Here is a 21,450-nt window from a genome sequence, read left to right on the forward strand (position 1 = left end):
CACATGCCGTAAATGTGTGTTCTGAGTGTATGCTTGGCCCTAACGTATTCATGTTGTCGAGTTCGCTTGTTTCGTGTTCATGCTGCCATCTAGCTTCCATTTTCTAAAGCAAAGATGAAAATGCTTGAATTTTCATGTTTTGCTCACGTTTTTTCATGTTATTTGCTTTCGTGTTTAGTGCTCGAGACTAGAAAAAAGTTGAAGACTTCTGCTTTAGACCATGGGTGGCCAACCCGAGGTATGCGTCCCTCAAGTGGCATGCCATGGTGTCAGGAGTGCATGGCCCCCACATGGGGGGGGGGGAGCTGACAGGGCTCCAGCCCGAAAGACGGGGGGGCCCGTGGAAAGGTCTTTTTGATTTTTTTTCTTTCAGATATGTCCCATAGGAAAATAGATAGGACTCTCTAATATCAATCATATCAATTTGTACTCGTATGGGCGGATATCTTGAACTACGTACCTTCTATTCTCATTGATAATTTTTTTCAACTATACACATGTACAAAGTAAACAAAAAAAAACGGAAACGAAGAAAAAGAACATTGTACAAGGCCCCCCCCCCCACCCTGGGATGGCAGTCGTTCTCCTAGGAAGGGAAAAAAGACATTGTGATGGTCATGGCTACTGACGTCAAGGACACCAGCATTTAAACGTGTGTCCTCAGGGCTACCGCGCGACCCCTGCTGTTTCAGTTCGTAGAAGGCCATAGAATGAGAATTGGCGTAAACAGACATCGTATTCCACAGTGAAATTGCCTTTGGGTGCCGGTAAAGCACATTGTGGAGGACAGACACTTTTTCAAGTTGTTGTTAATGAGCGGTAAATTGGACCGGAGGCAAGATGGGCAGGGAGAGGCAGGTGGTCCGTTTACTGTCTTTTCAGCCAAGGTTTCTAGAATATATGAGGTTAAGTGTTAGCAAGCGCGCGCTTCAGAATTAAGACGCCTTCATATATTCAGAATGAAACTGGTTTTGACGTCACCCGATTCCTCACGTGACCCACTCAAACGGGAGTATAATGTAAAATTGTTGGTTTTTCATGAATTTTTTCGCATAGTCTTTACGCTCAGAACTTCATCATTTTTTTTGAACGGGTGCCACAAAAACCGCTTTTTGTCAAGATATTTTTTTCTAATTTAAAAAAAATTTATTTGATTTTTAATGAATTTTTTCCCCAACTCATGTGTGCAATGTTAAGTCAATGGAAGCAGCTTCTCTCTTCCACGAGAGGGAAATTCTAGAAACCACGAGAGGGAAATTATCAGGAACGCGTCTTTACGGAGAAAAAAACATACAGGGAAAGAAAAATATTAGATACATTTGAAAGTGTTTAATAATTTTGGTTGAATTAAAAAAAATTTATTGGTAATAAAAGTTATTATTAATTATTATTTATTATTATTACACATTGCATTCAAGGATTGAAATCATCCTGATTTCATGCATTCGTATGTCAAACTTGCTGTGAGGGTGCTCTTCTTTTGATGATGAGTACAGGCAGTACTCGCGACTAGAAAAAGGTTGAATAACCCTACTTTATAATACGTTTGGTTAAACCTAGCGTGCACAACTTCCACCCCCCCCCCCCAGGGCCGAAATTAGGCAGCTGCAAAGGGGTGCGATCGCACCGGGCCGCAAAATATTAGGGCCCGTAAAAATGGGTTTTACTGCATTGATTATGTATAATATTTTACGCTAACTACATACTTTGAAAAGTCAAAACTTTAAATTTTATTGAATCCATTGATGAAAAATACGTCGATTTATTAAAAGACACACACATATGGTAGTGAATCTGCAGCCCCCCCACATCCAAGGATGGGGGCCCTTAATTTTTGAAAGGACCCCGAGACTAAGATTTTTATCTAGCTTCTTTGGTTGAAATTCAAGGAAATTTATATTTATTAACATAAGACCGATAACTAAAGCCCTTACAGCCCGGTCTGCCTTTCCCATAAATTGGCCATGGCCTTAACACTGTGATGAGCCCTCGGTGCAAGGGACTCACCCTATCAGACTTAAAGCGCCAGTCGTCCCGATTCAAAATCTTATTTCACAGTATTAGACATCAGGGCCGCAACTAGATGCTTGGTCAGCCAGGGCAAGCATGCATTTTGGCGCCCCCTCATAATGTTGAAGGAGAGATTAAAGAGTGAAATTTGCGCCCCCCTCTAGCACAGTGCCCGGGACACCAGATCCACCTGCACCCCCCCCCCCCTTCAATTGCAGGCCTGTTAGACATTATATTGTTTTACATATTTCTCGTGAACGTGAAACTTTGTAACCACCTGCACTGCCCATACCCAGTCTGCCCATGCGCTAGAACGACCCTACTTACTGGGGCCTCCTCCTCGGAACGATTTTTTACGGATCCAAATTCGAAGACCCTCCCCCGCCCCTAAAAGAAATTTCGGTGGATTTATAGAGCTAACATTAGTTAATCTCTGGGCCCAACCCCTATCACCAGGACCGCAAAACTGTTCTTGCACCGGCTGAATGACTAAATCCTGTCCTGCCCCCGGACCATAGGCACTGGAACCTGGGGTTGAGGCAGTTCGAGCTCCTCCCTAATAAATTTTACGAGGGGACTGAGCCCCCCCCCCCCAATAATTAATAAATATACAATGCAACAACCCGTATATACGGGACAACCAATCCCCCACCCATAGTGGTGGGATGACAAGAGATTCCATACGGCTCGCGAAAAAGTGTTGTTAAGAAAGTACCTAGTGCTTACAACACGATAATTGTATCAGAGAGAGTTTGTGGCCCGCTGCTAAAAAGTACACGCCTGGGTAACACGTATGCGAAATCAAATTATATTATACTAGGGGGGGGGGGCAAAGCCCCCCCTGACGCCTACGGCGTCCAACCCTTCCCCCCCCCCCCAACTCCAGTTGAACTACTCGTCACTTTAATTATAAAGCAAAATATTCCTCAGACACTGCGAATGCCTGCAAAATATTTCAATTGCAATTGCAAAAGTCATTCAATTGCCAGTTTCCCATTCTGATTTCGATAAGCAATGCACTCCCATCATAAATACAACAGAATACTCAATGCACCGCAATACATACGTGATACACCACTATATGCAATGCACCACCATATCAGCAGTACAGCAAATTAAGTAGTGATTCACTATATACGGTGTATCACAACACGCAAAGCACCACTATCTTCTATATATATAAAATTGATTTTCTGTGTGTCTGTATGTTCTCTATACAAATCTACAATTTTAGATCGATCGTCGCCAAATTTTGCATATATACCAACTGGGACCCGACTTGAACGATAGGCTACTTTAAAATTTCGTCAGCCCAGGGCAAATGCCCCAAATAGGCAAAAAACTGTCCGGCAACAATGGTTTTTGAGCCTCAACAATCACTTTCGGAACGTTTACTTTGGTTACCGTGGTTCCCTAGCAATGCGTTTCAGACGTGTATATGCCTTTACAACGGTTTGTCACTTCTTTAATCCTGTTAGTATATGTATAATAGTTTATGCCTTTATAATGGTTTGCCACATTTTCAATATACTCTCAGTAATGAGGCTTTTTGAATAGACGTCATAATCATCATCAGCATCAGTTTGAGGGTCAAGCAAAGGATGATTCCCATACAAATCAGTGTTAAAATTGCCGATTTTACTGTAGAAATGCGGAAATTTGGTGGGGGTTTTCCGCCCCATCAATAATTTTAAAAATTGTATTGAATTCTCAATTTTTGAAATATTGAGGTCGCTTAGACGAAGCCCAGGAGATTAAAAATGAAGTGATTAGGCGGACCTACTTTTGAGTTGGATATTCATGCAATAATATTGATTTTAACTTTCCATTTATATCTTCTCAAGCATGAAAATAAATGTTTCAATATTCAACTGCATAAATTCATACGGTTTAGGTTGTTTTAAAATTAATTATGGGCCCATAAAGTGCATCGAAAAAATTCCACAGCTTTAACTAAGCATTTTTGGAAGCTTAAACAGGCAGATGGATAACTTGAAGTTTAAAAAGAGAGGGTGGGGGGGAAATCGAACTAACTACCTAGCGCCCTTTAAAAAAGGAAAAAAATGTTCACTTCTACGTTTCTTTAAATCTATATTTGTTTATTTCATGAGTCGCGCGAGAAGTTGTCATATTGGTTAACTTGGACACAGTTTGTATGTCCCTCAAAGAAAGAGGGAGATATCACGTGATCCAAAAAGCCTCATTGAAGAAAACCCGGGCAACGCCGGGTAATATAGCTAGTCGGCAATAAAGCACAATACTCAATCCACCACTATGCAGTACAGCACAAAACGCAATGTACCACCATCGGCAATAAGCAATGCACCACTAGATGCAATGCAGCAATAAGCAATGCACCAACATCAGCAATGCTGCAAAATGAGTAGTGTACTAATGTACTACCATGATAAGGAAAGCACCACAATACGCAATACAGCACAATACGCGATGCACCACAGTACGCAATGTATCGCATTGAACAAAACACAATAATACGCAATGAACCGCAATACGCAATAAGCACTACAGCACGCGTTGTGCGGTGACTACAATATGGAATGCACCACTATTTGCAGTACGCCGCGATAAGCAATACAGCACGCGATGCACTACAGTATAATATGCAATCCACCACAATACGCAAACGCGATGTATCACATCAAGCAAAGCACAATAATACGCAATGCACTACAATACGCAATAAGAACTGCATTGCAATAAGCAATGCAGCACGTTATGCACTACAGAACGTAATGCATAACAGTACAAATCAACATACAGCAAAGTCAGCAATGCACTGCAATCAGCGAAGCATCGCAATAAGCAATTTACCACAATACGCAATACAGACTGCATCGGACTGCATTATAATAAGCAATACAGCATGCGATGCACTAAAATCAGCATTGTATTTGCAGTGCACCACAATAAGTATAACAGCACAATAGCAATGCATTACAATAAGCAATACAGCACAATACGCAATACAGTGCACCACAATAAGCAATACAGCACAATACGCAATACAGTGCATCACAATAAGCAATACAGCACAATAGCAATAACCACTGCATTAGATTAAGCTATACAGCACAATACGCAATGTACCACAATAAGGAATAAGCACTGCATTTATAATAAGCAATACAGCACAATACGCAATGTACCACAATAAGGAATAAGCACTGCATTTATAATAAGCAATACAGCACAATACGCAATGTACCACAATAAGGAATAAGCACTGCATTTATAATAAGCAATACAGCACAATAGCTATAACCACTGCATTAGATTAAGCAATACAGCACAATACGCAATGTACCACAATACGGAATGCAATGCACTACAATACGTTATGCATAACAATACGCAATGCACCACAATAAGGCCTACAGCACAATAAGCAGTAGGCACGGCATTATAATAAGCAATACGGAACACGATGTACTACGTAATGCATACAATACGCAATGCATCTCAATCAGCGGTGCACCGCAATACAATGCGCATATTGCATTGATGCATAACAATACGCAATGCACCACATTCACCATATTGCAGTGCACCACAATACGCAATATGTACTGCATTATAATAAGCAATACAGTACGCGATGCGCTACATCACGTAATGCATAACAATACGCAATAAAGCACTATACATCGCAATAAGCACCACAACACGCCATAACCACTGAAACACAATAAGCAAGCGATGCACTATAATCAGCAATGCACAACTATTTGCAGTACACCACAATAAGCAATACAGCCCAATACGCAATGCACCACAATACGCAATAAGCACTGCATTGAAATACAGCACGCGATACACTATAATGCATAACAATTAGCAACGCACCACAATACATATAACTATATGCAATACAGTACAATACGCGATGCATCACATAAGCAAAGCACCATAATAAGCAATGTATTAGAATAAGCAATACAGCACGCGATGCATTACAATACGCAATGCACCAAAAATAGCAATGTACCACTATTTACAGTGCCCCGTAATACAGCATAAAACGTCATGCACCACAATACGCAATGTATCGCAATAAGCGAAGCACCATAATATATTGCTTAGTGTATGACAGTAAGCAATGACGAAATGATCCAGTTCGGTTCACACGCAGCGCAAAAAGTCTAATCCTAGGAAAACCCGGCTTCAGATAGCTTCTCGAAAAATTTCTTGGCGAGTTTTTTGGCAGATGTTATGTTGGCAAAACATAGGGCCTCTGAAAATGCAGCAGACGACAAGTCGAAGAAGAAGAATCATATGTTCTGTACGGTTCCACGTGGACAAAGCCGGCAAACTGAACTGGATGTTGAAATGGCAAGTTTAGCTCTTTTCCTGGTATGAAAGGAGCTGCCCAAAGCAAAGTATCTTTGAAAAAGTAGCAGACGACAGAGCATGGAAGTTTTATGCAGTAGAGACGACGACGCGGCAAAGAGATCATATCATTCCGAGTTGTCTTTCCCTGGCATTTATCGCTTTTTCCATTGACAATGCGCTTACCTAGGGTGACCATACATCCCGTATTTCCCGGGACACTCCCGGTTTTTCCGTTTTTTACATGGCGTCTACTTGGATTTTTATTCTTTATTGAAGTCACACACACAAAGATTGAAATTATTTTTCAACTCGTAAATTATATGATAATTACAACTATATAAGAACATTAATCTCCCACATTTGTCTTGTTGAACGTTTATTTCGTGGATTTCACTTTAATCCACTGCAATTTGCAGTAACACAACGTTTTCCGCCACTGTGATTTTCCGTAATTTCAGCAATATTTGGCAACTTCGTACAGTTTTGGCGTTGTTCTTGGCGATTATTGGTGATTTTCCGTATTTAGAATCCCAATTTCACGTATTTTTCTTGAGTTTCTGGTCAGCCTAGGACATACCCATTTTACGAGTTCAAACTAGGGGCCCATCCGGGGCTATGGAATTTGCTAATATAAAAATTTCTTACTTCAGATGTCTGTTTATTTTTACTTTTGATAACTTTTTATGAATTATAAATGGTTGGGCCCCCCTGGTAATTTGTACTTTTTTGGATGAGGTACTTATTGCTCTTTTTTTTGCTAAAATGTTATAAGCGGGATCCAATGCATTTCATTCAAGTATTTTATTTTTAAAATATGCGTCTCGGTTTCAGTGGAACCAATTTTTGAGCTAGTTTTTGGACCCCCTTAATATCTTTGTTTTTAGTTATGTTTTCTTCCAAAAATGACAAATGCCTTTTCTTTGTGCCTATTTTAGTGCCTAAACTTCCGGGCTCTAGCAAGAAACGGACGCTCGTATGATCCTGATAATAACACGGGCACAAACGCGTGCCGAAGTGAAGTTGATAATTGTAGCTAATGGTGGGAATCGGAGTCCTATTGCTAATCGCAATAGATTTGAATGGATTGTGCGGGTAAAAAATATCATGCCAAAAAACGAGTGAGATCAATCGCAGTCGTACTCAGAGTGGTTGTTGATTGTGATCATAATTATCATCACGTCTGTGGTCACACCGCCATATGGCACACTATGGGGCATTATGAAATAGTCAGATATCTTCAATTGTGAATGGGGGCAGGAGAATCCAACTTAAATATTTAATATCTTAAAAATTTCTGTAAAACTCCTCCCTCCATGTTAGGTACCGTAATTAACGCGCGCTTTTATTTCATTTGACTTGATTCTTGATCAGGGGCGTACCAGAAATTTCGTTCGGGGGGGGGGACCACTTTCATTTCGGGGGGGGGGACCAAAGTGACAGAACAAAGGATTTGGCCATCTTTTTCCCTTTTTTCGGTCATTTTCTCACGTTTCGGGAGGGGGGGGGAACCAGACCCCCAAGTCCCCCCCCCCCCCGCTACGCCCTTGTTCTTGATGCAAGACTAATCCTACTAAACCACACATGCACCTCGTTCATATTCCCCTGCGGAACTTCTAACGAATTGATACATGTTGGAATGTACGTGTACGTGTTGTGAACCGACCGTGAAATTTATTTCTGTGCAATACTTGTTATGTGTAGTGCAAGACTAATGCTGTAAGGACAGTAGATTTGCGACAAAAACTTTTTTTACTAAATTATTCAATTTTACTCTGAGGGATTTTAATTTTATCTGAGGGAGCAGCCGAAGTCTCTCTGGGTGAGATCCCCCCCCCCCCACACCAGTGTAAGGGGCTTTGATTCAGCTTACCTAATTTCGTTGACGAGGAGGGTCAAAAATGACTAATTCTGCTTACATAATACTTGATCGACTTATACACTACATGCATTACTTCAGAAAAACTTAGTCCACATCTCATAAGTGTCGCCATCTAGCGATCGTCATTTTCGAAAAAAAAAGAAAACAAAACGTGAAGTGGTAAGGGAAATCACAGTTTAACTTTTCAGTAATCACTTAGGTTCGACGAAAAAATGATGCGAGAAATAAATTTGATCATTCTGGCCGGAATTAACCTAGTTTAAAGCATCGATTAAAATTTTTGAACCTAACAAACCTAATTTCATGATGTTAGTTGCGCCATCTATCGATTTAAATTGATTCATGCACCCGATTTAACCCGGCGATCATCTACATAGGAAGAACAGTACTGTAACATATATGATCCGTCATACATAAAATGATAATAAATCACATAGATATGATATTCGAATGAATAAAATTTTTAATATCTCTGAAAAAAGTCCAAAACACTATAATAAAATAACTGTTGATATTTGATAAAGTTATTGTTTTATATATAATATTTTGACTTACGTTTTGTTAAGATCATACTTCATAGGATCATTTCTATAGTATGATTTACGAGTTCGTGTCTTCGAACTCTCGCAACCCAAACCGCGATGATGACGTGAGGGGTTGCCTCCTGAGCGTGAAGCCGGCTCGTAACCTTACAGGTTCTTGCCATTGATGATCGCGCCGGGTGTTCTAAGGAACGTCCGACGGGAGGTAACTCGTTCTGAGTGGCTCTTATTTATTAATTTTAAGTATTTAGAAATATTGTCCAGGTAATGATTATCTGACAATCGAAGTGATCCGTAAACGTTGAAATAATAATACTAGTTTGGTCTATCAGATTTGCCGAATTCATCTTATAGTTTGTTTCAGGTTAACTTTGCAGTGAAGAGAAAGGTAGAGAGTGTATTCCTTCGCCGCAAAATATAGTTCCCATACGTCGGAGGTTTCTGATGATCATTTATATAGAATATTTCAAATTTTTTTATGATTTCGAAAAAGATACTGCAAAAATACCAATGTATATTCGTTTAAAATTTTTTAAATTAGAAAAAATATTGGCTACCATTATCAAAAATCCATGGCGAGCTCAAGAACATTTTGGCGCGATTTCCAAGAAATTTTCCCCACCAATATCACTGTCGTGCTTTTTTTTTTTGGTTGCACAATTATATATCGTCATTTTGTTGAATTTTCCAATAGATACAATTTTTCATTCAGTTTTTCATGTAGTTAAAGGCCCACACACCCAGACGAATATTCAATCAGGTTTTTTTTCTCCCGAAAATAGTCTCCAACGAATTCAGATATTCACTCATAGATTGCAGGAAGTGTCCCTCTTTCACGACAGCGCCGATACCGTTGTGAGAGGCTCTCTTTATGGGTGTAGGTTACTGTTCCAGGCAAACCCCCCCCCCCCACCCTTTTTTTAAAATTATCTATTTCTTGCCGTGTTCGTAGGATAGGGGTGGTTTCTGAATTCCAATAGCCGATAACGGAGGGTGTTGACATAAGTAATGTCTCTTTTGCACCAACGCCATCTTCTCCCCCACAGCAGAGGCTGTTCCTCCAGATGCCCCTTCGGTGTCTCTCCAGATAAATATAAATAAGCAAGAGAGAGACCCACAATGGTTTAGGCTTGCAGTGTAGTTTTTTCTTCTGTGACAGTTGCATCTTTCTTTTCACCAGAGATAGACACGCTAAAACGTTCTCCGTTCTTTTTGGCAATAATTTATAAAGCACGTTATTGAAAAGAGGAGGAATTTTGGATTGCAGATGGCCTGATGGAACACATGTTGGAGCAACAACAATTAATAAGTAATAGAAAATCCGATAGTTCTACAACTTCAAGTGAAGATTCCATAGAATGGAAATCCGTAAAAAATGACTAAAACTGTAGTGATAACAAGTGGCATCGACGTATACGCGTTCGGGTGGGTGAGCGACGGAAATTTCGGCAAGAAAAGTGAGTAAAAGAATTCTGAATTTTTCCTTATCATTTTTATTATTATTATTTGGGGCTATTCCCAAATTCAAACGTCAAAACCGGGTTAATAGGACTTACTAAGATACTTTTAAATTTAAAAAAAAATGAATTTTTTTTTCAAAAACTGCATGTATCGACAATGGTTTTTTTTTCATTAGCTAATTGTTACTAACTGACTGCAATTTTTTCTACAAGCATTACTCTACACGTAAAAAATATTTTTTTCTGCGAGATTGGCGAGAATCGGCCATACCTTACCGAGGCCGCGCATCGATACATTCGTTAAGAGGCTTTCGTTGTCATAGCAACGAGTGATGCGGTTCCCTCGTAGCTTCCTCTTCACTGCAAAGTTAACCTGAAACGGACTATAGTAAATTTAGAGCATGCAGAAAATAACGTTAATTGTTGTGGGCATGGCCCCTGGTCAGACTTTTTCACATGCCCTTCTGTAGTTCGTTTATAACCTAAAAAAGCAACAAGTGATGCTTACGTCATCAACCCCCCCTTATGAAAATATGAGTTAGGATTCAGAGGGGCAGAGCTGATGACGAAATTTTGCTGACGGGGGGGGAGTCAAAAATGACTAAAAATTTGCTTACGTAATACTTTAACGGCCCCTTTCCCTTTTTTTGGAAAACATACTAATAAGGGGCCGTTCAAGTATTACTTAAGCAAATTTTTAGTCATTTTTGACCACCAGCCTCTTGTCAGCAAAATTTCGTCATCAGCTCTGCGCCTCTGAATCCTAACTCATATTTTCATAAAGGGTGGTTGATGACGTAAGCATTATCCAAACTCCCCCCCCCCCTTGTCATCAAAAGTCAGCAAATCGGAAACCCCCCATCGATGATGACATAATACTTGAACGGCCCCTAATGATAGCTATCAATGTTAAGGAGCATTAATAACCATGTTTTAGGGACCGCACAATCAGGCTTTTTTTTTTTTTAAATTTTATTTCCAGACGCGCTCCGCTCCCCATCCGATACACACATCAGAGCGTTCCCGAAGCTCTGATACTCCTGGAAAATCCAGCCAACTTAAATAAATAAATCGTAATCACCCGGATGTATATGAAAAATCTTAATCGTCAATAGAAATCAAAAATGGTAGATGACTTGATAATCTTCGTCTTGAGCGTCCTTTGCGAGCCCGTCGTTACGCCGGGATCTATTACGTCTAAAATAAAAAATCGCAATTAACAAAATATGATTAGGGTCTTGAATTTTCATCAGTAAATGCAATCGATTGATCTGTTTTCTTTTTTGGCCTCTGAAAGGGCTGAAAAATGTTGATGCTCTTCCTTTTGTCCACCAATATCTGTTTTGCTCTTGCAGTAATCAAGGTACGATTCTAATCAAGGCTGCAGAGTTAATTAAGTCGGGGTTTGAACAGTGTGGTAAATTAAATGGTAGAACGGTTTTATACAAATACTACGCCACAACAGGCAAATTGCCCAACGAGGTGGCTGACTTAAGAACATCATGGATCCCCGAGCCATTTTTTGGAGGCCCTACCTACTACTGCTACTACTGCACCACACATGCAACCCCCCCCCCCTCGCGGAACGCCCCCAACGAATCGGTACATGCGGGAATGTGCGTGTACGTGTAGTGAAACCTGCTCGCATTTGCGCCTTGAAGTTGGGAACCACAGAAAACCAACTTCAGCCGACCACCACTGTGGGGTTCGAACCCGGATCCTCGCATCGCGAGTCCGTCACTATAACCACTCGACCACCACAGCGGCCCCCCCCCCCGCATTTAATGGGGTTTTTTTTTCGCAACTTTCCTCCGTTTATCGAATTCTAATATCTCAGCAAATCAGCTCGATTCCAAAATGATTCTACACTTAAAACCGACCATTAACACATTTCTCCCCCCCCCCATTCAACTGTTTGGATACTTTATTTTGCTGTCTAAGTTGTGCCTGAAACGTATCCCTAGTTATAAACACACGTTACAAAACATTTTATGAAAATAACGTCCATAGTACAAGTGTGTACAGAGTAAACATTCAAACGGCATTTCCCACGCTCTTTTTTTGCAAGAACATTGCACATTCGGGAGTCTAGCACGACGGAGCCGATAAATTGATTATTGTTCAAATAGAATTACATTGTATGATACATGGTAATTAGCTCAGCTGAATAAAAGGTATTCTTTGATATACACTCATTGCCATAAAAATTTGCGCACCCAGAAGAAGTCGTCAAAATGAAACGAAATTTTACACATGTAAGTACTACGTTGATATAAGTAAGTGATTAGAAAATCCAAGAAAAAGGATCATTTATTGCAGAAAAAAGTACAGATGAACAGAAGTTTTAGTACTCTTTTGGGCGCGAATGCACGATGCAATACGAGCGGGCATTGAGGCATACAAGTTCCGTATGATGACATCTCGTTCCACAGTTGCTGTAAATGCGCCTCTAGTTCGACCAACCTCGTAGGGTGTCCAACTTGCCGTCCCAAATGATCCCAGATATGATCGATTGGTGACAAATCTGGGGATAGAGCAGGCCAGGGAAGGGTGGTAATGTGGCGGAGGCAGTCTTGTGACATCCTTGCGGTGTGTGGCCTAGCATTGTCTTGTTGAAAAATGGCTCCTGGGAGCCCTGCCATGAGTGGCAACACTTGTGGCTGAAGGATGTTATGGACGTACCGCTGGGCTGTCATTGTGCCATGGATCAATATTAGGGGTGACCGTGTATCGTAAGCAATGGCACCCCATACCATGACACCAGCTGTGGGAGCGGTGCGTCGCTGTAAAGCGAAGGCAGGATTGAAGCGTTCACCACGGGGCCTCCACACACGAACACGATTGTCATCACTGCTCAAGTTGAATCTCGATTCGTCGCTGAAGACGACCTGGTTCCATTCCGTTGCAGTCCGATCCCGTCGTGCTCGACACCACTCCAAAAGGAGGCGTTGGTGGGTGGGTGCCATTGGCAGCACACGTAATGGGCGCCGCGATACCAGATCCCTTCAGCCAGGCGCCTTGCGATGGTTCGGGAAGATACAGGGACCCGTAGTGAAGCTGCTGCCTGTGTCTGGATAGCGGCCAATGAGGCAGTTGGCTCTACGCGTGCGTTTCGGATGATGTGACGGTCTTCTCGACGACTGGTCTGTCGAGGACGTCCTGAACCTGGTCGCCGTGTAAATGACGTCTCTTTTGTCCACTGGTCCCAACACCTCCTCACAGTAAAATCAGAACGGCCTAGTTGACGAGCTACTCGCCGAGCTGACCACCCAGCTTCCATCATCCCGATGATTCTTCCCCTATCGAACTCTGACAACTGCTCATATGGTCTTCGACGGCGGCGTAACGGCATGTCTACCTCAGCATTTCCTTCGCAAACGATTAAATACACTCCAGCAAGCTCTGCTTACCTGTTTTATACTCCAAGGAGAACGAAGTTCAACGCCCTCTAGTGGCATTACGCAATGCGCAATCACGCTGCATTTCTAATCATTTGCATATCTGCCCGACATGTACCTTCAGGCCAACTTTCGTTTCGATCCCACAATTATTTCTTGGTGCGCAAATTTTTATGGCAATGAGTGTATTTTGAAATAGAAATTAATTTCTTATTTGGAAGTTTTTATTTTGGACAATCTCTCGCGACCCCCCCCCCCCATTTGATTGAGCGCGATCCGCGGTTTGCGCACCACTGGGCTGGGGTGCTCGCCCAGCAAGAGAGAGGGCGTGCGTTCGATTCCCAGCAAGAGCAGTTCAAAATTTTCTCTCTCTCTTTCTTAAATTCATCTTCTCATCAGATAATTATTAAAATACCTTCGTATGTATATTAAAGTCATTCTTGAGGGGCCATTCAAGTATTACGTAAGCAGATTTTTAGCCATTTTTGACCTTCCCCCCTTGTCAACAAACGTCAGCAAAACACTGACCACCCCCCCCCCCTTCGTCAGCAGCTTGGAATATTTCATATGTTCAAAAAGGGTGGTTGATGACGTAAGCAACCTTCAAAACCCCTCCCCCCCCTTGTCATCAGAAGTCAGCAAATCCGAACCCCCGTAATACTTGAATGACCCCTGAGGAATAAAAATGTGCGAGGTCAGGAATTTTCCCAGCTGCGTTATTCATGTTGTTGCAAGGAGGGGGCTGTATAGTTAGTTATCGAAATAAAATAATTTAACTTTTTATAAGGAAAAGGTGCCCAAGAACACAACTAAAGGCCCGTTTACACGAGACAAGTGCTTTAGTGGGCAACTTAATTTTAACTTACCGATTCTTCTTGAAAGTGTCCACACGTATTAGTGGTAAGTAGACGCTCATTGGATAATTTTTACGGAGGTGAGCGCAGTTAGCGCATGCGCGCTTCAGTCTACTCAAATCCACGGAGAGAGACAGACGCACAACGCGCGGGAGAATAATAGTGATAATTTTTCATTTATCTGGCATTCAGAGAAATGCTTTTTTTTAAAGCTCATAGCTTTCGTAACGATGGATGAAGATGATCAGGTAGAACTTACGAATACCGTGATCACAGCCACATTATATGATATGATATTTTTGATTATTTAAATATTCAAGTGAGAGCTTCTTCATGTGGATGTGGTTTAACTTCCTGTAACATTATTTAGCATTTAACATGCATTTGGAATTTAAGATAGGCCTCGCAATTTCGAAAAATTCACGTGGAGAAGCATTAGGTAAGCGTAGGCTGACCATATTTCCTCGAGAGAAATACGGGATATTGAGATTCCAAATACGGGACATCGCCAATTATCGCCAAAAATGACGCCAAAACCGAGCAAAGTTGCCCAATATTGTTAATATTAAGGAAAAATCACATGGCTGGAAATGATGCGTAACTGCAAATTGCAGTGGATTAAAATGAATTTCACGAGAAAAGCGTTCACCAAGGCAAATGTGGGAGATTAATATTCTCATTTATGGTTGCAATTATCATAATATAGTTTATTAGTTGAAAAATAATTTCAATCTTTGACTTCAATAAAGAATAAAAATTCAACTAGGCTTCGCGTAAAATACGGGAAAAGCCGGGACGGCCAAAAATACAGAAAATACCGGGACTGTCCCGGGAAATACGGGACGTATGGTAAGCGCATAGTGAATGGAAAAAGCGATAAATGCCAGGAAAAGACAACTCGGAATAATATGATCTCTTTGCCGCGTCGTCGTCTCCACCGCATAAAACCTCCATGCTTTGTCGTCTGCTACTTTTTCAGATTCTTTATTTTAGGTAGCTCCTTACATACCGGGAAAAGAACTGAACTTTCCATTTCAACATCCAGTTCAGTTTTCCGGCTTTGCTCACACGGAGCCAAACAGAACGAATGAATGTAGTCTAGTGCGTTCACCCGGAAAGTGAAAGGACGTGGGTTCGATTCCCCGCAGGGGCAGTTGAATTTTCTCTCTTTCCAAAATATATCTTCGCGACAGCCAGTTGTTAAAAACCTTCGTATGGTAGCGGAGAGTGACGTCATCCTTGTATAAGTCGCCATCTGGTGGCAACGTCAGCAGTTGCGAGCTTGTCCCGAGTCTGGTCTGGCCGTCCATGTACGGTCCCTTTCAGTGTACACGAGCTCCAAGGAAAGATCGAGAGATTCTGTGCCTCTGTAGTCTAGTGGTCTAGGGCGTTCTTAAACTTTCCCCAAGCACTTCGCGATAGAAATGTGGTGTTGATGCATCTTTTTCTCCACGTGGCGAACTTTTGAGATTTTTTTGTTTGGGTTTTTTAGCCCTAGATTTGATGATATCAGTTTCTCGCAGCTCGGCGAAGTGTTTTTTTTTAGTTTCACTTACTTAAAAGGGAAATTTTGCTCGTCGAGATTCCCATCATTGACCTCCGATGATTGGGCTATATAGAGAATCTGCTAGTACTGCTACTTCCAACTCCCGCAGTAGGCTTATGAAATCAATCGTGCGAACTGTATATTTAAATAGGTTTTGTATTTGTGTGTTGAAAATACAAATTGTTTTCGTCAAATCAGAAATATATATCTTTCCCTACATTAGCCGCAATTCCGTCAATTGAAACTATTATATTAAAAATATATATTTTTTTTATCTTGTCGCGGGCCGCACAAAATCGCCGTTGGCAGCCCCTGAGATATATCAATGGCACGAATAAGTCACGAGATACAGAGTAGCTTGATCCGCGCATGCACTTTAGGCTACTTATTGCTCCGTGCCCCGATCCATAGCAACACCAGATACAGCAGGTGTTGTCTATAGCCGCTTCTTGCTGAACAAGCCCTCCCGAACGATATTTCTGGCTACGCACCTGAAATATGTATTTAATTGTTTGGTAATCGGGCCTTTGGCACTTGACCAAAGTGATAGAACAAGATTTGGCCATCTTTTTCCGGTCATTTTCTTACATTTCGGGGGGGGGGGGGGGACCAGACCCGCTACGGCCTTGAAGCTATACATCCGTTAGTCAATCATGGCATCTGCGCTTTTGATTGACGAGATCCATCAACGCGATGGGCTGAAATATACGAAAATATGAGCCTTCCTTATCAATTTCTTTCACCTCCGTAGAAAAGCCAGGAACGAAAATAAGGAATTTCCGCGTTTACTATCATCGAGTCTGGTATTCCAGAGAGAGTTTTCCGAAAATTACTTTGAGGCAGAGGTGAAAATGCATTAATTTAGTACAGTAAATGCAGTGCCGTAACTAGCCATTCCTGTGCAAGAATTTGCATTTAGGCCCCTTCTGGGCCCCCGCCTTCCAAGTGGGACCCGACACTTGTTGCACCTGCCTTAGTTACGGCACTGAATAAATGCAAGGATGCAATTTGAGATATATATTTTTTTTTTTGCTGCGTCAGCTAGTTTTCTGTTTGTTGCAATTTTCTTACTCTGCCTAAGCTCATGAAACAGACTGTGGGTATAGGGGGCGTCGATACCGCCATATTTCTGTCATTCTAGTGAACGGGGATAGAAGAAAATAAACACACATGGTAGATACAACACCTGCGAAGGGTCTTCTAAACCCTATGAGGGTTTCGCGTTGCCATCGACACGGCGTTGCTAAGAGACCGAAACACGAGCGCCAAAATAACCAATATCAAAGTATTTACGATATTGGTTGAAGGTAGAGAGAGAGAGAGAGGAACGGGGGCGACCCCAAAACACACAAGGAGGTTCGTTGCAACAGTTGAAGAGCGCGGATTGATGGCCTTTGGAGAAAGTGGATCATGCGGCCCTTGAAACAACACTATGCTTCATAATCGTGGTTTTCATATAGGGCAGAAGCTGGAGAAACGAAAACTCACTCTTCCACCCGCGGGCCAGTATTCATTTTGCGGGCCACCCAAGTGAATGTAATTTTGAACGGGAAAAGAGTAAACCTAGCGCCCTTCCTGGTCCAGCAGCCCGGGGCACAACGTGGACCTTCCCCAGCTGCGGCACCGATTTCATAACAACTCACTCCCACTTAGATTTGATATTCTGTGACACATGGACTACAACAACCGGGTTCACGACACGCTGCACAACCTGTGCCGCAGGCTGAATTTCTGCAGGTACATCCGTATGAAGAGCCTGACCCAGGGTCTACTGGACGTGTCGATGGTGGTCGTGAACGCGGCTCACCTCACCAAGGTCCTGAGGTTAGGTCCGGCGCTACATCCTTTCTACTACGCCGTGGTGTCTATGATAGCCGTCTCCATAACTCTCGAGGTGAGTGTATCATCATTTTCTCAGCTGTAATGGGGGAAAATAAATTTCCCTAATATTTTCAAGGTATAAATTGGGATCAACGGGAGTTCCCAAAAATATTCGAGCCTCGGGCCTATAAACTCACTAAGGCAGCCCATAGGTCAATGGACGAACCAAGTGCGCAAATAATGGCTCTCACAGGTCAGCCTCAGGGCCATGGTCTCTACCCCAGCAAAGGACACACATCCCAGGAGAGTCCGGGTCTAATATCCTCAGGGCCATCTTAAGAGCCCCACAGGGCCAGAGATGATTCTTTTCCATTTTGTTTTTCACGCTTAATTTCATTATGGAGAGAGCCCAGCTGCAGGATGTGGGAGGCTACACATGGTACCCTACCTAGCAGGGTATGAAATATTTTTAATTAAAAAAAAATCCGATTTTTAAAATTAACTGACTGCTTAGGGGCCGTTCAACTATTACGTCATCATCGATTTGGGGGTTTCAGATTTGCTGACTTTTGATAAAGGGGGAGGGTGGGTTTGGATAATGCTTACGTAATCAATCACCCCTCATGAAAATATGAGTTAGGATTCAGAGGGGCAGAGCTGATGACGAAATTTTGCTGACAAGGGGGGGGGGGAAAGGGGGCCAAAAATAGCTAAAAATCTGCTTACGTAATACTTGAATGAACAGCTATCTTTATGCACTGCATCTAAGTGAGAGGTGCAAGTCTACATTTATCAGATCGCCTACATTTCTTTTAATCAAGAACTTTACAGCATTTCAATAACATGCATACTATATTATGCTACTTTTACTTCAAAATATCACTAAAGTTAATACAAAGGAAAAATGAAATTTAAATTTTGTGATTTCAATCATACACACTTATGGTATACGTTTTTCAGAAAATTTGACCGAAATGATGTAAATGTATCTGTTAAATCTTTTTCGGCATCTGAGAAAAAAAACAAACCTTTTCTTGAATTATCTCCACAGGTGACAATTGCGATACTCATTTTCCTGTTCGAACGATATGACTTGGAAAATCCTGGACATCACTTGAGTGCGGAATTCCTGAACAATATGCTCATGTGGACGATCCTCGCTTCGAGCATCCTACACATTTTCCTAACTGTGTTCATTGAAGACAACCACGTCAGTTTGCGACATTTCCAGTACCACCTCTCTCAGCAGATAACTTCAAACAACTGTAGCGCTGCATCACAAACATCCTGATGTAATTATTATGGACTTGGACTTTAAAAAACCACAAATAAACCCCACGATACATGAAACTGTAACATACCCATCGCAAATATCAGTGAACATGCCCATTTTTCAAATTCTATCGAATGAAAATTTCATTTCTAAAACATTTCAAGGTAAAACAAAACATTTAATAACAATGAAGGGAGTATGCAGCAAAGCTCTTGATGAACGCCAGGTTAAATTCATACCAATATTCACTATATTAAAACAGCAGCAAATTGTGATACTTTAGGCATTCTGACAGGCTGATGAAAACCCAGAACCTACATTTTAAATCTGAGTATGCGAAGTTCACAACAATAATTCACAGACTGAAAATTCATTGGACAACATTCCCACCACAGACAGAGTTGAAGCGAGTAGATGACGCAGGAAAGTGAATTACTGAGCAAGTCAGTCAGCAAGCAAGCGGTTTAGCTAGTGATTAAACAAGCAAGCGAGGAAATGAGTGAACAAGTGATACAAGCAAGGAAGTGAGCAAGTGATTGAATGAGCAAGCAAATTAGCGATTGAACAAGAGCAAGGTAGGGTGAGTAAGCAAGTGATTAAATGAGTGAGCGATTGAGTGAAGTGAGTTAGCAAGTGAGAGTGTGATTGAATAAGCAGCAAGAAAGTGAATGAGCGAGAGTGATTAAATGAGTGAGAGAAGTGGGATAGTGATTGAATGAAGAAAGTGAATGAGCAAATGATGGAATGAGAGAGAGTGAGCAAGTGATTGAATGAACAACCAAGGAAGTGATTGAATGAGGCAGCATAAGCGAGCAAGTGATTGAATGAGCAACCAAGGAAGTGATTGAAAGAGAGCGTGAGCATGGAAGTGAATAATCAAGTGAGTGAGCTAAGCCAACACCACCTATAGCAGAAAGCCTCAGCACGAAACTTTGGCATCACTGAATTCATCCATTTCACTTGTAGCCATTGGATATAGCAGTCTGTGACGTATTCGAAATATCTTTACCCCCTTTTTTTTGCATTATATCCAATAACTATAGCTGAAATGGGAAGCTTCGGTGACGTCACTAGGTTCGTGCAGAGGCTTTCTGCTATAGAAGGTGCTGGCTAAGTGAGAAAGTGATCGAATGAGCGCGCAAGCAAATTGCATCAACTTCTCACACATTAGTTCTCGGTCGGTTGCTCTCTCACTTGATTAGATTGGTAACTCACTCCTCTTCCACATATGTCAAACAGTTGTCTGTAAATTTTTTCTTCCGGCAAATTTTCAATGAATGTCTTAACAATTCAGAACAGCCCCAGCTATAATTGGAACCAGGACCCACTCAGCCAGTTGTCTTTGTATAGTTTCAATTCCAGCACAAGCACTGTCAGAGTAAGATCATTAAGTCTATGAAGCAAATTTGTCAGGTCCGAAATCATTGTACAAACTAAACAACTATCACGTTGTAAACCTAACAGTTAATCCAAAAACATCTCAGAGGTATTTTTTTTTTAAAATCTATATCTTAAACCAGTAAATCAACATTAAACATCGATAACATTATAATCCCAAGAACTAGAGATGGGACGAATATTCTACTGCTATTCGCTATTCAACCGAATATCTGTGTAAATCTAAGCAAAACAAACTAATTAAAAAATATTACTTTTTGCGTAAATTAAAAATTTATCGATATATTTTAATGTGTTGTGCTTATCTCTTTCTGTGCAAGAGGTTAGGGTGAATTTCTAGAATACGTAAAACATGAAACTCTGAAAATAGAATCCTACTGCAATAATGCGGATGTGAGCATGAATGGCACAAGTTCACTAATTGAAGAATGTTCTTAGACAAGAAAAGTATTGAACTACTAAAAGGGGGCAAACAACAGCCAGAGAACTAAAAAGCCGTAAATTTTATGAGTTAATGAGAGCAAATAATGGCCGACATTTTTTTTTAATTACATGTAAAAATTATAACAAGTGCTGGAAAAAAAAAATTGATTCTGTAAGCATGGCCCCTAGGTTGGGATATTTTACGGGCCCCCGGCCAGACTTTCACGGGGCCCTTTATGATGAATTTATAGCGTGAAAAAACAAAAAAAAATCATGAAAATCATCCCGGGCCCCAGGGCTGGAGCCTTGTCAGCCCACCCCTTGTGGGGGCCCATGTCTGTAAGTACTGAGATACCTTGACTACCAAATAACTCAGCTAATGAATATGAATTTTGCGAACGAAAATTTCTGATAAGGATGCACGCGCAAACATAAAATAGATGCTTTCTGAGCTGGATTTTAACGACAATCATGATCAGAATCATTGTCACTGGAA

The 21,450-nt window shown here is 41.3% G+C and overlaps 1 protein-coding gene and 1 non-coding gene across 2 annotated transcripts; both read left to right on the forward strand.

Annotated features, from left to right (window-relative positions):
• Window positions 1-8,802: 8,802 nt before the first annotated feature.
• LOC149070879 (small nucleolar RNA U3) lies at window positions 8,803-9,005 on the forward strand. The gene has a single exon (XR_016195008.1). It is a non-coding gene; the product is annotated as a small nucleolar RNA U3 (small nucleolar RNA).
• Window positions 9,006-17,416: 8,411 nt separating this feature from the next.
• LOC149070880 (ninjurin-1-like) lies at window positions 17,417-20,824 on the forward strand. The gene is made up of 2 exons (XM_089248578.1): window positions 17,417-17,933; window positions 18,912-20,824. Exons 1-2 carry the CDS (start codon window positions 17,712-17,714, stop codon window positions 19,149-19,151), a joined length of 462 nt encoding a protein of 153 aa, XP_089104704.1. The 5' UTR covers window positions 17,417-17,711; the 3' UTR covers window positions 19,152-20,824.
• The last annotated feature ends 626 nt before the right edge of the window (window positions 20,825-21,450 follow it).

The sequence above is a fragment of the Pholcus phalangioides genome, unplaced genomic scaffold (genome assembly GCF_987345545.1).
Source record: "Pholcus phalangioides strain wild (caught in Gottingen) unplaced genomic scaffold, Ppha-v1.0 ptg000020l_1, whole genome shotgun sequence".
NCBI lineage: Eukaryota > Metazoa > Arthropoda > Arachnida > Araneae > Pholcidae > Pholcus > Pholcus phalangioides.

What these genes read in the sequence shown, in the direction of transcription:
- LOC149070880 (XM_089248578.1), top strand. Translation starts at nt 17,712, where the DNA reads ATGGACTACAACAACCGGGTTCACGACACGCTGCACAACCTGTGCCGC. An exon ending in CCGTCTCCATAACTCTCGAG is followed by an intron (nt 17,934 to 18,911) that starts GTGAGTGTATCA and finishes TTATCTCCACAG; the next exon opens with GTGACAATTGCGATACTCAT.